The sequence below is a fragment of the Mobula hypostoma genome, chromosome 16, assembly GCF_963921235.1.
Source record: "Mobula hypostoma chromosome 16, sMobHyp1.1, whole genome shotgun sequence".
Taxonomy (NCBI): domain Eukaryota; kingdom Metazoa; phylum Chordata; class Chondrichthyes; order Myliobatiformes; family Myliobatidae; genus Mobula; species Mobula hypostoma.
In genome coordinates this window covers 9,111,712-9,128,177 of record NC_086112.1, presented here as the reverse complement: position 1 = coordinate 9,128,177, position 16,466 = coordinate 9,111,712, and the positions used below count along the sequence as shown (strand labels likewise).

At 39.9% G+C, this 16,466-nt stretch overlaps 1 protein-coding gene across 1 annotated transcript in view; it reads left to right on the top strand.

The window, feature by feature from the left end:
- rasa1a (RAS p21 protein activator (GTPase activating protein) 1a) overlaps window positions 1-16,466 on the top strand; it is a 122,542-nt gene that overhangs the window by 33,266 nt on the left and 72,810 nt on the right. The window contains exon 2 of the mRNA XM_063068505.1: window positions 14,736-14,888. Coding sequence (XP_062924575.1) covers window positions 14,736-14,888 — 153 coding nt within the window. The remainder of the gene's footprint in view (window positions 1-14,735; window positions 14,889-16,466) is intronic.

Genomic DNA, 16,466 nt, shown 5'->3' with positions numbered 1-16,466 from the left:
ATGGACTTCAGTAAGGCCTTTGACAAGGTCCCGCATGGGAGGTTAGTTAGGAAAATTCAGTCGCTAGGTATACATGAAGAGGTAGTAAATTGGATTAGACATTGGCTCGATGGAAGAAGCCAGAGAGTGGTTGTAGAGAATTGCTTCTCTGAGTGGAGGCCTGTGACCAGTGGTGTGCAACAGGGATCAGTGCTGGGTCCATTGTTATTTGTCATCTAAATCAATGATCTGGATGATAATGTGGTAAATTGGATCAGCAAGTTTGCTGATGATACAAAGATTGGAGGTGTAGTAGACAGTGAGGAAGGTTTTCAGAGCCTGCAGAGTGACTTGGACCAGCTGGAAAAATGGGCTAAAAAATGGCAGATGGAGTTTAATACTGACAAGTGTGAGGTATTGCACGTTGGAAGGACAAACCAACGTAGAACATACAGGGTTAATGGTAAGGCACTGAGGAGTGCAGTGGAATAGAGGGATCTGGGAATACAGATACAAAATTCCCTAAAAGTGTCGTCACAGGTAGATGGGGTCATACAGAGAGCTTTTGGTACATTGGCCTTTATTAATCAAAGTATTGAGTATAAGAGCTGGAATGTTATGATGAGGTTGTATAAGGCATTGGTGAGGCCGAATCTGGAGTATTGTGTTCAGTTTTGGTCACCAAATTACAGGAAGGATATAAATAAGGTTGAAAGAGTGCAGAGAAGGTTTACAAGGATGTTGCCGGGACTTGAGAAACTCAGTTACAGAGAAAGGTTGAATAGGTTAGGATTTTATTCCCTGGAGCATAGAAGAATGAGGGGAGATTTGATAGAGATATATAAAATTATGATGGGTATAGATAGAGTGAATGCAAGCAGGCTTTTTCCACTGAGGCAAGGGGAGAAAAAAACCAGAGGACATGGGGTTAGGGTGAGGGGGGAAAAGTTTAAAGGGAACATTAGGGGGGGCTTCTTCACACAGAGTGGTGGGAGTATGGAATGAGCTGCCAGATGAGGTGGTGAATGCGGGTTCTTTTTTAACATTTAAGAATAAATTGGACAGATACATGGATGGGAGGTGTATGGAGGGATATGGTCCGTGTGCAGGTCAGTGGGACTAGGCAGAAAATGGTTCAGCACAGCCAAGAAGGGCCAAAAGGCCTGCTTCTGTGCTGCAGTTTCTATAGTTTCTATGGTTTCTAATGGTGCCAAGCCTCCAATATACTGGATTGTGATGCTGCAGACAGTTAGACTCAGCCAGCTCCTTCACATCTTCAACCTTTCCCACCGTCAAAGACATGTTCAAGAGGTATTACCTCAAGAAGGTGGCATTCATCATTAAGAACTTTGCCATTCAAGATCATCCCTCTTCTCATACCACTGTTAGGGCAGCAGTACAAGAGACTGAAAGTTTAGGAACCACTTTTTTCCCTCTATCATCAGATTTTGAGCGATCCATGAACCAATGAACACTACTTTATTTTTTCCATTTTTGAACTATTTATATTTCTAATTTATTTAACTTTTACATCTTTGCACTATACTGCTGCCACAAAACAAATTTCATATCATGTGTCAGTGGTAATAAATCTAATTTTAGATTTTCTGGATTATTAGGATGTTATTCCAACACTCCAATACAATTTCATTTCCTTTTTTGTTTAGATGTCATGCAGACCTGGTATAAGAAATTTCCCAGAAGATCTGTTTACTTTACTGGGAGCATGGAAAATAATCCCCTGTGAATTAAAGAACCCAGAGAGTTTCAAGGGTGTATGGAGAAGGGCTCCCAGTGAGTTTGAAGGGAACATGGGGCACAGATTTAAGGGTGTTAGAATTTGAGGCCCCAGTATGTTTTAAAAGGAGCCCAAATCAGCATTAAGTGATCCAGATGCTAAGCCATTGGGATTTACAAACAAATATATAAGAAACCAACAGAAAAAGAATGTTAGAAATACTCTGCAGATCAGGCTGTATTCTGCGGGAAGAGAAAGTGAACATCTCAAGTTGGAGCAACACACACAAAATGCGGGTGGAAGACTATCTCTTTTTTCCGTTAGTCCTGACGAAGGGTCCCGACTCGAAACGTCGACTGCACTTCTTCCTATAGATGCTGCCTGGCCTGCTGTGTTCCACCAGCAATTTGTGTGTGTTTCTTGAATTTCCAGCATCTGCAGATTTTCTCGTGTTTGGGATTTCAAGTTGGATGCTCTTTGTCAAAATCTGAACATTTCTAAGTCTTTGTGCTATTTGGATCTCTCATTGGTAGCTAATGCAAAGTTATTGCTTATGATAGCAAAAGAAATAGGATCGCTTCATCAAGAAAATAATCAGCAGAAGTCAGATAATGATATTACCAAGGCTTTATAAGGCATTGGTCAGAGCACATTTGGAATATTGTGACCTGTTTTGTGCCCCATATCTAAAGAAAGGATGTGCTGGCATTGAAGAAGCTCCAGGTGACCCTGTGAAAGAAAGGGTTAACATATGAAGAGTGTCTGATGGCTCTGAGCCTATACTCGCTGAAGTTTAGAAGAATGAGGAAAATCTCATTGAAAGCTATCGAATATTAAAATGTCTTGGGTAGAGTGGATGTGGAAAGGATGTTTCTAATAGTGCGAGAGTCCTGGACCAGAGGGCACAGCCTCAGACTAAAGCATGTCCCTGTGGAACTGAGACGAGGAATTTCCTTAGCCGGAGAGTGGTGAGTGTGGAATTCATTGCTACAGACACCTGCGAAGGCTGAGTCATGTGGTTTAATTAAAGCTGGGTTTGATAGGTTCCTGATTAGTAAGGGCGTCCAAGGTCATGGGGAGAAGGCAGAAGAAACAGGGTTGAGAGGAAACATAAATTAGCCCCATTGCATGGCAGAATAGACTCGATGGCCTAATTATGCTCCTTTATGGTCTTCTACAGCATGAGACCAGACCCTACACTCCACTCAAGATTCAGGATTGGTTAATGTCATTTCCAGCACGCAAATGTAAAAGAGAAGAAAATAATTGTTAACTCCAGTTCTGATGCAGCATATAGGGGGAAAAAACCAATAAGAACGCTAATAATAAAAACACAAGAAATATAAACACTTAAGATAGCTATATACTGTACATAGATTGATTTTATGCCTATTAAGTAATGTTAGACACAGGAGTGTCTGTGCAGAGTATCTGACTAACAGGAAAGATAAAGTAGTGGTGGTTGGGTGGGTGGAGGGGTGGGCTTGTGGCTAGAGGTGTTGATCAGCTTTACTGCTTGGCAAAAGTAACTGTTTATGATTCTAGTGGTCCTGGCATGGATGCTACATAGCCTTCTCCCTTATATGAGTGGGACAAGTAGTCCAAGAAGAGGGTAGGAGTGAATCCTTCATGATGGTACTGGTCCCTTTCTGGTACCTTTCTGTATATATATTCTTGATGGGTAGGCTGGTGCCAGTGATGTGTTGGACAGTTTTGACTACCCATTGTAAGGCCTCCCTGTCTGTTGCGGTGCGGTTTCCAAACAATGCAAGATGCAGTTTGTTAGGATTCTCTCTACTACGCATCTGTAGAATCACAGGAGTATAGATGTACAAAGTCCAACTCCCTTCAACCTCAGAAAGGAGAGGCGTCAGTGAGCTTTCCTAATTGTGTAGAAAGTGTTCTGGGACCATGAGTGGTTGTGTGAAATGTGCACTCTCAGGAATTTGAAGCTGCTTACTGTTTCCACTGCTGAGCCACCTATGTGAAGAGGAGTTTGAGTGATGCAGGTTCTCCTGAACTCGATAACCATCTCCTTTGTCTTATTGATATTGAGGAAGAAGTTATTTGCCTGGCAGCAGGCCTCGAGCTCTTCCACCTTCTTTCTGTAGGCTGTCTCATAGTTGTTGTTGATGAGCCCCACCACTGTCATGTCATCGGCGAATTGACATTATGATTACTTAGGTGTTTGGCCGTGCGGTCACATGTGAGCAGAGTGTTCATCAGTGGGCTCAGCACACAGCCCTGGAGGTCACCTGTGTTGAGGATGCTGGGAAGGGATGAGCAATTGTGTATCCTGATTACCTGAGGTCTTTTGGTTAGGAAGCACTGTGCACATGCTAATAATCAAGTACCTGTCCATCCCACTTTCCAGCACTTGGTCTATAGCTTTCCATGCCAAATATTTTAAGTACTTCATGTAACACCTTGAATTTCATGTTCCTGCCTCCACGCAATCCAAATTTCAGCAACCTTCTGATGGGGAAAGAAAATCTTCCTTGGGTTCCCTCAAACTTTTGCCAAGGGGAAATATTTTTCACTATCTTTCCAATCTGTGCACCCCATAATTTTGTATACGTCACTCAGCTCCCTCTCATTTTACTTGGCTCTTGTCTCTCCTCGGTGCTGAAATACTCCAATGTGAGCAACATTATAATGATTCTCCTGTCTTCTCTCCATTGCAATTACACGTACGTAATATGGTCAGAACTGGGTACGCACTCCAACTGTGGCTTAGCATTCATATGGTTGTAGCGTAACCTCTTGCTCTTGTATTCTTAGTCTTGTTCTAAGATCCTCTGATCGACTTAGGGTCTTGTCATTTTTTGTCTAGTCTTTCGGTCCTCTGAGCATATCGGGCTTAAACTCCATCTGCTCTTTCTCTTACAATGTTCCTCAATATAATCAATAGCCAAATGTTATTCCTGCAGTCCATACTATGACAATCTGTGATCTTCACGATCAAACAGTAAGGGTACCAACACCGATCCTTGTGGTTACCAGCTTCCAAACTCAAAAACCATCTTTGCCCATCATAGTCTGCCTACAATCACCATGTCAGTTTTGCATCTAATTTGCCAATGGACTCCTTCCCTTTGATCCATATTGAGCTGGGATATATGAAATTAATTTATTCTGTATCTGATTTTGTGGTTTTGCTTTATCTGCCTTTCCAAATTGTACTACTGTCCATTGTGGTCACGCCCTTTTGAGGATTACTTAAAAAGATGAATGCCTGAGATATCTGAATTTCATTTTCCAAATGATGTGCATCTCCTGCACAAAATCACTGTCTGCGTCTTGTTTGTCCTCTTGTTGGGATATTCTTTTCAGTCGGTCATTGGTTAGCTTCTGATTAAAACGGAGGCAATTGTGCTGCTCTTAGCATTGCCACATAGTGATCAATTTTCAGTTTTTTTCTTGAGTAAGTATTTGGTTTCCCCAACTTAGTTTGAGTAATTTAAGTTAAAGTAACTCTGACTTGAGAAGGATATTTTAAATTTAAATTTTGTACAACTGTAGGTACTTCCTCATGTACTGTATCCAAAGGTGCAAATTTCCTCTAATGTATAGAGTATTGTGCAAAGGTCTTAGCACGTGTGTGCCTAAGGCTTTTGCATAGTACTGTTGTAATTTTATGTATTGCACTGTACTGCTGCCGCAAAGAACAAATTTCATGACATATGAGTGATGATAAATCAGATTCTGATATGGATCTCCATGGTTGATGGAGAATGGGCAGGGAGAGGGGTAGCAAGGTTGGGAAAAGGGGAAGGAGGAGAGGAAGGAGTGGGAAGCACTAGAGAGACATTCTGTAATGTTCAATAAACCATTTGATCTTGCTTGGTGTCTCAGGGCTGGATGTATCTGCACCCATGTCACCCCTGCCCGATACACCTTCCATGTTGTCTGTCCCACACACCTACTGCGGCGCCTCACCCTTGCCATTCCCAACATTTTTTGCTCCCACCAGATTTACAAACTCGCTTTTCGCTCTATTTTGACAAATGCAGTACTGTGCAAAATTCTTAGGCACCATGACTATATATAAGTGCCTAAGACTTCTGCACAGTATTGCACATGAAAGCTACTTACATTTTTTGGGGAGTGGTTCTAGTTCTTTACTTTTGAGTAGAATCTTCATGTTTCCTCTTTTGTTCCCTTTTTAAAATTATTTTCTCCTGTGTTAATACTTCAGAACTCTGCTTTCTGTACACCTCATGTATGCCTAAGGCTACTTACTCTTGTGTAAAGGAACAAACACAGGTGACTCCACCTGTGTGTTACATTTCTTGATATTGCAAAGGAGCCTTTGTGACAGAAAGTTTGTTTTGAACTCTGAAAGGAATTGAGATTTTCAACAGTATTAATTTTCATATATTTATAATGCTAAGTTTCCAGGATCAAGTGATTTGTCACATTAAATGGGGCAAATATAAGTTGCTTAATCAAATTGCATAAGTAATCTCAATTTAACTTTGTATCCAATGTTAGTGTAATTTTAAAGTGAAAATTTTTATGCAAACTGAATTCTGGAAGAATTTAGCTTGTTAGGCAGCATGTTGGAGGGAAATAGACAATTGATGTTTCAGGTCAAACCCTTGTCTGGATCATTCATTGTGAGTTTTTTTTTCCAGATTTCAGCTTCTGGCAGTCCCTTTGTCTCTGGAATGTTTGCTTTCTGAATCTTTGTGCAATACTTTGGGAATACATTGTGTATAGTAAACTTCATTTGAATAAAACATTGCAGACAGAGAGTGACAATATGGTTGCACTTGTATGCTGGTGTGTATATTACTCTGTTATCAATTTCAGATGATGCTTGGAAACATGGAAGTTTGGAGGCCAAGCTCTGCTACTGCTGAATTTGTATGAGGGAATAGGACTTAACGTCTCTAAAAACAAAGGCCTGCACCTGCTGTGCAGCACAACACAACTGTCAACACACTCTAATACTAGTGCCAACATGCCAGGAGCTACCAGCTGGACACAGGATATCTACAAAGCCAGCTGGAAAATTAATAGCATCCATGCCATGATGGGCATAACTGGATATGGGCATCATGCATTTGGGATGGTATTGAGAATCTGGAGTCCCTTCATGCTGAGCACGCAGATGCCCAGCTTAACCAATGGAGGAAGGGCACCACCTCCCAAACTATCCTTGACCAATTGAGCATCTCTTGCCCCTTCTATAGACAATGTTTTTGGAAGCTTCATAGCTCAGAGACCTGGACTGGAATAAAGTCAATTCATTGCCAAGTGATAGATTAAAAGATTGTATTAACTGAAATATTTTAAATTGCTGGAACTATTTTTGATGCCTAGAACTTTCAAGAATCATCTGCTACAGCTAGTATCTAAATCATTTAGTATATAATGCAGTACTGGAATTTCCACAATGCTTAAGTGATACTTTGTTTTAATTCAGTCCCTCAGTAACTTAAAATGTTTAGTTTGAAAAGGCTCAGAATCGCGGATTGTATCACATCCATTCTGTGGGAATATTGAGTTCAAAGTACATTTATTATCAAAGTAGGTATAAATACAACCTTGAGATTTGTCTGCTTACAGGCAGCCACAAACCAAACTTGAAAGAACACAAATTTAAAAAACGACCAGCACCCAATGTGCAGAGAGTCAGGAACAGCCGGAGTTGGCCCATAGCTTCAGCCTCAGTTCACCATACAGCAGGCAAATCACTATGAAGCTGGCAGATATGAAGCCTGGAACAAGTGGAGCAGTGTCACCGCTGCAGTGCTGCGGAAAGAGGAGTAAATGTCACAGAAAAGCAAGCGGAATTGGAATGAACCTCTAAGGTCATATTTTAGTCCTTGATTTTAGGAATAAAAATTTAAAAAATCAATCTTTAGATTTCACAATATTCAGATTTTTGTCATTTGATGTAAATGACTTGAATTCATTCCTCTGTCATTTTCAAATCAAACCCACCATATGCATTTAGGAAGGTGCTGAATGTTCTTCAGTAAGATCTTTACTGTAGTGTAAGAAATTGCCATCACTATGAGACAAACAAATTTGGTTGTCGCATTCTGAAAGCCCAATAACTACTTGAAGAATTTAAAACATCTGATGTTCCTTGGAGGCTTCTCTATTAAACTGCTAGAGATGATGTAACCAGATTCATGAATTTTGTAAATATTCCAGTGCATTCAGTGGAAAAGGCTCTCATCTTGTGATAATGATGAGGTATGACATGGTGTTTTGCCTTTAATTCATTCGTTCAGTTCAATGTTTTAACTTGTGTGAAGGGCAGATTTTGAGAAGGGTAATTTTAGTGTCTCTTGTAAATTTCAAAATGCTTTAATTTGTTGCTGTCATTTTGTAATATTTGATATTTTCGGTACATAAAATTCCAACTTGCCTTGTTGCTTGATTCAAAACATTTGGACAGGGTAGAGTGCAGACAAGAACAGGAATCACTGTTGCGCAATGTAAGAAAAGTAAGTGTAGGGTGGAATGTGCAAATTTTAATATTTCCAGCCTTCTGTGATACAAAAAGTGTTAGATTTAGCTATCCCATTTCTCTGTCAATCTCATCATCATCCTGACTTCTTGAAGTTGGCCAGTTAAACCCCTCCCCTTTGTTCTGCTTTCATGTTGCCCTTGATTCTTCACTGAGGCCTTTCAAAATTTAGATTTTGTTTAAAAATAAAAGTGCAAAGCTATTAAACTTAATATTAGTATGCAATCCCTGCTAAGTATTCTAATTTGTGATTTTTTTAATTTTTTATTGTTATCTTCCCCACCTTTCTCCCAAAGGAAAAACAGTAGTTATCTGTATTAAAACTAAGGAAAATTGGCCTTGGGTCAGAAGTCATAGAGTCACACAGCATGGAAATAGACTCTTCGTTACAACTGATCCATGCTGACCAAGTTCCATTTGCTTGTGTTTGGCCCATATCTCTAAATCTTGTTGATCGGTGGTGTTGCATCCACACCGGACTTCGAGGCGAGTCATCCTGGGTTCATATCCGGCCAGCTCCTTGCACGCTTTCCATCTGTATTGGGTTGAGTGTCGAGCTAATAACTCAGCCTTGTGGGAAGAACAGGTAAAATTGCTAAAACGGCAAGGTTGCAGCCTGATGCACCACAAGCCACGGAGAGGAGCAATAAATGTACCTGCAATGCACCCACCTCAACCATATCCTCTGACAGCTCATTCCATTTACTGGCTACTACCTGGATGAAAAAATTGCCCTCTGGCTGCTATTAAACATTTCTCCTCTCACTTTAAACACTTGTATCCTACTACCGGTGCACTACAGCTGTACTAAGTACCATATACTAAATGCAATGCCTTTTCTTGTCCAGGCTATTTCACTTCATCAATCAAAACTCAACCAATAATACTAAGAGGGACCAGAGAAATGGGAACACTTCTGTAAGTTGCACTTTATCCTGCCTTGGAAAATGTCACTATTCCTTCGTAGTCACTCGGTCTAAATCCTCAACGCCCCTCCCAAATGGCATAACATTAGTATGATGGCAAAGGTTGTCACCTCACCACTTCTCATTAGCAATAAATGCTGGCCATTGTCTGTGATGTTCACATTCTGAAAGATGGATGTATAAAATAATTTGTCAGCATGTAGTAGGATCAGTGGATATTGTGTAATTGCGATGAGGCATGCAGCGTCGTTGAATAGCATCTTGGAAAGTAACTATGCTATCTATCTACAGGAGTAAGTTATACTTGTACAATTCCAAAACTATTTCAAAGAGCCTGCAGTCTTGTCGACAGAATTTCATATAATAAAGGGCAGACATTTTTAAATTGGGAACACGAGCTCAATAGGCACAGTTTAGGTATATCACTTATTGTTTATTTGTTATATCTGTAGAATGTCCGAGAGCTCAACCTTGCTCTGTAAGTTTAGTAGAGGAATAAGCAAGCATGTTTCTTAGTGAGTTATTAATTATGTCTGCAATGTTTTTGCCCTTTACCACATTCAATTAGCTGCTCTTTATAATTTGTGTTGTTAAATTTGCAGTGTGATTGGTAGAAAAATGGAGGATTAGGTAGATCTTAGAATAGGTTAAAATATTGGCACAGCATTGTGGGAGGAAGGGCCTGTACTCAGCTATAATGTTCTATGTTCTAAATTACACGTGTTTAAATCTAGAATATATGCATAATAGCTTAAAATGTAGTAAATTAGTCCAACATTTTTTTAGTGCAACAGCCAGCTTGAAAATCAGTGTCTTTTGTTTTCTATTGAAATTGATTTAAAGTTTTTGGTAAGCAATTTGAAATCATCAGTATTATTTCCCCATAGGTCTGATAGAGTGGATTTTTTATAAAATATGTAGAAGTGATGCTCTCTACTTCAGTGCATGCGTATTATATATTGATGCTGATAAATTCTGACAGATTGCCATTTGAGACGCTTTAACAAAGCTGCGCGACTTTCACTTAGTCATTTTATTCAATTGCAAATTCGGTGTCTAGTTGTTCTTCCAGATGAGGTAGGTAATGAGCATTTGTTTTGGTCATGGTAGTATTGCAGAATAAAAATACTTGTGATTTTTGTAAGAACTTAAACGAGCATGCACTGTTATACATTGTGCAAGTTTGTATTGCAAATATCATAAAATATGGCATTTCATTTGGTTGCTGCCCATTAAATGTTGTGATCAATTTAACCAATTGTCATTGGTGTTTGTATTGGGCAGTTATAGAATGAATTTATTCTTGATAATTCAGAGCGTGGATTAACTGGTTTTCAATTGTTACTGGTTATTCCTAATTTAAATGACTATTTTTTACTCCTAGTGATGGGTGAAGCAATATTGCTCTCTAGGGGCTATCATTGCAGATTTCCAAAATTTTTTTATTTCTGTTTTTAATAGAAATACAAAAAAGAGTTTTGTACCTTATTTAATCTAGGTTTCATTTCCATAAAAAGACAAATGTTCTTTCCCGATGTCGCTGTGCTGTTTTTTTTTTCCATGTATCGCAGTTACGGATAATGTCAATAGATCAACATTTTTTAAATATATTGTTGCATCTTTTGTAAGATGTAGGGTACAAATAATGATTGTTATGCTGCATGTTTCTTTATTCAAATTAGTCATGAATTGTGCAGACAATATTTTTAAAGTATGTGTTTTATAAGGGAGAAAAATAAGAATTCTGTAGCCATTACAAAAGTAGAGAATATGGTAGAATAGCTTTTTGGAAGTAAGGTTGCTGAGGTTCAATGAGCAATGAGAAATATGCATATGCATAAATATTAAAACTGTCAATAGTAGTTTGTCGTGGTACTACTGAGCCATATGAATTTGGCTGGGCTTTCATTATTCTGCCCTCATAATTGGCCAGCGAATGGAAGTTGGTAAAGCAGCTAGTATTTTCATCTGTTTTACTGTCCAGTTAAAAATATTGAACAAGGTACAGATGTATTTTCGGTGCAGCTTGGTTTCATATATTGTATAAACTTAACATTTTCTTTCCTGTTTTTAATCGTTTGTTCTGTTTAAAAAGAATGAGTTTTAAATAGCAACATTCTGCATTTTAAATTTCTGTGTTTTTGACAATTCATAGGTAGTCCTTTACAGCCTAAGTAAGCATTTAATCTGCTAAGGTTTTAGCCAGTTTATGACTTGATAGATATGTAATTGGGACACTTTGGTAAGAATTTTGGGGTTTGGACTTAGTAGTGATGCTATATTCTAAAACTAATCTGCCTTTAACAAAAATTAGTGGATTTCAGTTAATGGGGACACACCAGGACCGGTACCTTTTGGCCCAATTATGTGGCTGCCCCATTAGCTGAAATTTCATGGAAATGGCTATAAGTTATAAAAAGTCAAACTAGCATTTAACTGAGTAATAATTAATGTATTTAAATGAAATATAGAACAAATTAAAACACAGGAGCAGGGAGGTACTACTGCAGTTGTACAAGGCCTTGGTGAGACTGCACCTGGAGTACTGTGTGCAGTTTTGGTCCCCTAATCTGAGGAAAGACATCCTTGCCATAGAGGGAGTACAAAGAAGGTTCACCAGGTTGATTTCTGGGATGGCAGGACTTTCATATGATGAAAGACTGGATCGACTAGGCTTATACTTGTTGGAACTTAGAAGATTGAGGGGGGGATCTTATTGAAACATATAAAATCCTAAAGGGATTGGGCAGGCTAGATGCGGGAAGATTGTTCCCGGTGTTGGGGAAGTCCAGAACGAGGGGTCACAGTTTGAGGATAATAGGGAAGCCTTTTAGGACCGAGATTAGGAAAAACTTCTTCACGCAGAGAGTGGTGAATCTGTGGAATTCTCTGCCACAGGAAACAGTTGAGGCCAGTTCATTGGCTATATTTAAGAGGGAGTTAGATATAGCCCTTGTGGCTAAAGGGATCGGGGGTATGGAGGGAAGGCTGGTACAGGGTTCTGAGTTGGATGATCAGCCATGATCATACTGAATGGCGGTGCAGGCTCGAAGGGCTGAATGGCCTACTCCTGCACCTATTTTCTATGTTTCTACTACCAATACCTCTACCGTACTATAAAACTATATTAGTTCCTAATAGTGATCAACAGAAGAATTCATCTGCTGTGTACTTTTGACTGTAAATGAACAAAATCAGCACCTAGTGCAGATAATGGACTGCCTTCATACGATGCTTTAGATGATTGCATCCTCCAAATGTTGCAACATTCAAGTTGATTGTTGATGCCTTCATAGTTCCTAACTTGTTGAAGTAGTGTTATACTTTCACTTCACTCCTAACGGTTTCTGGCATTTCTAAGACTGAATGCTTGAAACTCTGGTTAGCAAAACAGTTCCGAATTGTCTTTCTACTTATTTCTCACCAGCTATCAGTGACAAAAATCACTGTTTTTTGAGCACAAACGCTCATAACTGATCACTCTAAGCATGGTGTAGTATCTTAACAGCCCACAATTGATGCTAGTTAAGAAACTATTTGGCAACACTCTCCTCCCCAACTAAGTGGCATAATGTCCTCAATAAACACAGGGAATTCCTCTTATTTTCCTGATTCAGTTTTTGTTCTTTAAGTGTTGTCCTAAATAAATGCCTGCCCTGATTGATCAATGGCCCTATTAACCGGAATCCACTACATTTTGAAAATTTCTTCCACGTTCTTTTCTGATTCAGCTAAGGGCATTTTAATGTGTATTATCAAACATAGGGAGGCACTGTACAAGTGTTGAAGGCCATAAGAAATCGCTATTAGAATTATAACAAATGCAACACAGAATAAAAAAAATATTAATAAGGGAGTAGTACAGACACTTATCATCCACTTAATGATAAGCGAATCTTTGCAATGCCGGAGGGAAGCATGGATCTGGCATCCTATCACACCACCTTCTTTCCCTTTCACTCTTCCTTTTGACGTCCTTGGCCCTATCCCCAACTCCTAGCACTAGTTGTGACCTAGCTGAAGAGGCAGTCTCCTCCCCACCCCACCCCCCCCCCCATTGCACAAAGAAACTGCTCCTTTTATGAAGACCCCATTTTATCTCTTGCAACTTTTGGCTTAGAGATTCACCGCTCAAAAATAAAGACAGCAGGTGTCTAAGGGGGAAACATTTTTCACTACTTTTAACTAATCTTAATGATTTGAGTTTAAAATAGAGACAAAACATTGGTTAGTAAGGGGGAAAACAGGCTATTATCTTATTTCAAGCTGACACCATTTTATCTTTCAAACTTACATTTTATTTGGCATGTGCCAAGGAAGGAATCACATTTAACATTTTCCTTACAGTGCCATAAGACTTGAAGGAGAACCTGCAAGTGTTGGTGTTGCTATTTGACTACTGCCCTTGGTTCTAAAACCTCTTAACCTTCAGCATTCATTTACTGCTTGCTTGTCCTTTCAAATGCACAGATTTACTGTTTACTATGCTGTGATATAACTCTGCCACAGTCTTGATATTGTCAACGTTGGGTATTCATCACCATCATTATGTGCCATGTCATGTGATGTGGGCAATCATGGTCTTTTAACCATGGTTGTACTTGATCAATTTTTCTTCAGAAGAGGTTTGCCATTGCCGCCTTCTGGGCAGTGTCTTTACAAGATGAGTCCTTCCTTCCTAACATGTCGCACCAGACAGTCAGCCATTCTTGTCTGACGCGTAGTGTCAAGATGGGTGACCCCAGCTATGATCAATGCTTTTCAGAGATTGTCTGCCTGGTGTCACTGTTTGCATAACCAGGACTCGTGATATGCAGCAGCTGCTCATATGACCATTCACCAAGGCTTCATGTGACCCTGATCAGGGGTGGTGGAGGGGTTAAGCAGGTACTCCACCTTACCTGAGGGTGACCTGCACACTAGTGGAGGGAAGGAACACCTTACACCTCCTGGTAAAGACCTATCTCCACCCTACCACCAACGGTTGGTTTTCCTTTTCAGTCTGATGATGTTTCGAAGTAACTTTACACGTCTTTCAGACAAACTGAGTTAATCCCAAAACAAATCAAATTATGTAAAATTATAATATTTTTGTGTTACACACATCAAAGTTGCTGGTGAATGCAGCAGGCCAGGCAGCATCTGTAGGAAGAGGTGCAGTCGACGTTTCAGGCCGTCCTGACGAAGGGTCTCGGCCTGAAACGTCGACTGCACCTCTTCCTACAGATGCTGTCTGGCCTGCTGCGTTCACCAGCAACTTTGATGTGTGTTGCTTGAATTTCCAGCATCTGCAGAATTCCTGTTGTTTGCGTTTAATATTTTTGTGTTGACTGAATTTGCAGAAAGAGTTGCTGTTTGGCTGTCAATGGTATGTTTATTAATAACTTTATCCCAAATAAAGAATGAAAAGCAGTAATGCACATTGTCACAAAAAAGGTGCAAATAATTGAGGGTTTTCCTGACCTTGGCAACCTTCCAATGTATTCTTAAACAGAAATCTTTAACTGTCCCACGCATTTGATATGAATCTGCATTGCTTTTGAATAAGTTATTCAAAATGATTTTTAGTACAGTGTAAATAATTTATTCATTTTTGCCTCCTCAGGTGGTATCATGGAAAACTGGATCGTACGATTGCTGAAGAGCGCCTTAGTCAGGCAGGTCGACCAGGAAGTTACCTCATCAGAGAAAGTGATCGAAGACCAGGTTCATTTGTGCTTTCGTTTCTAAGTAAAACAGGCGTGGTCAATCATTTCAGGTGAAAAGTTAAACCTTTACATGTAATGATCATCTAATACCAGGGATGTGGCAGGAGGGATGGGAGATGGGAGCGGGGTGGTATGGATGGACAAACCAAGAGAACGGAGAGTCCATGTTCGGCACAAAAGCCGATTTCTGTGCTGCAGTGTTCTATTTGAATATTTTGTTTGCAGTTCTTTGAAAATTCCCATTACAGTTTGCATTGTAGGCTACTGTTGTTTAATTAGGCAGACTGATATAACAAAATGAATGCACTTTTTCACTGTCCAGTCAGTTATTCTGAGAATTATATTTAGACAGCAAAAATGCCTATAATAGTCAAGAGTTTGTTAGTTTGACTCTTGAATGACTTCTACATTGGTCAAATTATTTGAAATTGTTGTTTTTAATTGGACTACAATTATGGATATAAAAATCCTACCAACTATAAGATTGTCAAAAGTGAGTCACAACTTAGATTAACACCTGGGAAAGCAGGTGAAGGAGGTCGATGTACTTCCAGGACACCTAGGGGCGTCTCGAGTAGCAGCAGAATTCTCAATGGATATGATTAAATATTCTCATTTCAACCCGATACAGCTAAAAAGCACAACTGCTTCCAAGGTCAGTACAGTCAACGTCTTAATGCGTTTAAACGAACAATCACTGATGGAAACAATACTGACTGTGGATGGATGTGTCCTCATAGGATTCCATGGAGGAAGCATGGCTGTAGATCTAGGATACAAGTGCATTTAAGGAAACAGGCTTTTAAGCTCACGATACAGACTATCTTGCTGGCAAATGTGCAGTCTCTGGTGAATAAAATCAGTGATCTCAGAGCAAGGGCGCTGCATCAGAGAGGCATTAGGACCGTGTGTGTCCTTTGTTTCACAGAATCCTGGTTAACCTCTTCTGTACCAGATGCAGCGATTCGGATCAACGGGTTTACTATACACCATCAGGATAGATCTATAGAGTCTCTCAAAAGCAGAGGTGCAGGAGTATGCCTCATGATCAACTCTTCTTGGTCCACAAGTATATCAGTGCTGTCCCAATTCTGCTCACCAGACCTGGAATATCTAGCAGTTAGGTGCTATCCTTTTTACCTACCACCGGAGTTCTCCGGGATCAATTTGGTAGCAGTATACGTTCCACCTCAGGCCAATGTTATTCAGGCTTTAGATGATCAGAGCAATGGGATCAACATGCACAAAACAGCATACCCTAACACCTTCACCATTGTTTTGGGAGATTTCAACCAGGCTAGTCTGAAAATATCACTAAGCAATTACCATCAACATTTCACTTGCAATACTAGAGGAAACAACACACTGGACCACTGTTACACCACCATCAAGAATGCCTACAGTGCTATTCCACACCCTCACTTTGGAAGTCTGATCACCTGGCTGTACTTCTACTCCCTGAGTATAGGCAGAAACTGAAGACTGCAGCACCAGTAGTGAGGACCAAGAAGGTATGAACAAGGGAGACACAGGACTGCTTTGAATCTGTGGACTGGACTGTATTTGGGGATTTGTCTCAGAGGCTGATGTTAGGCTGTCTTTAAAGAGAGTGAACCCTTGCAAAGCGG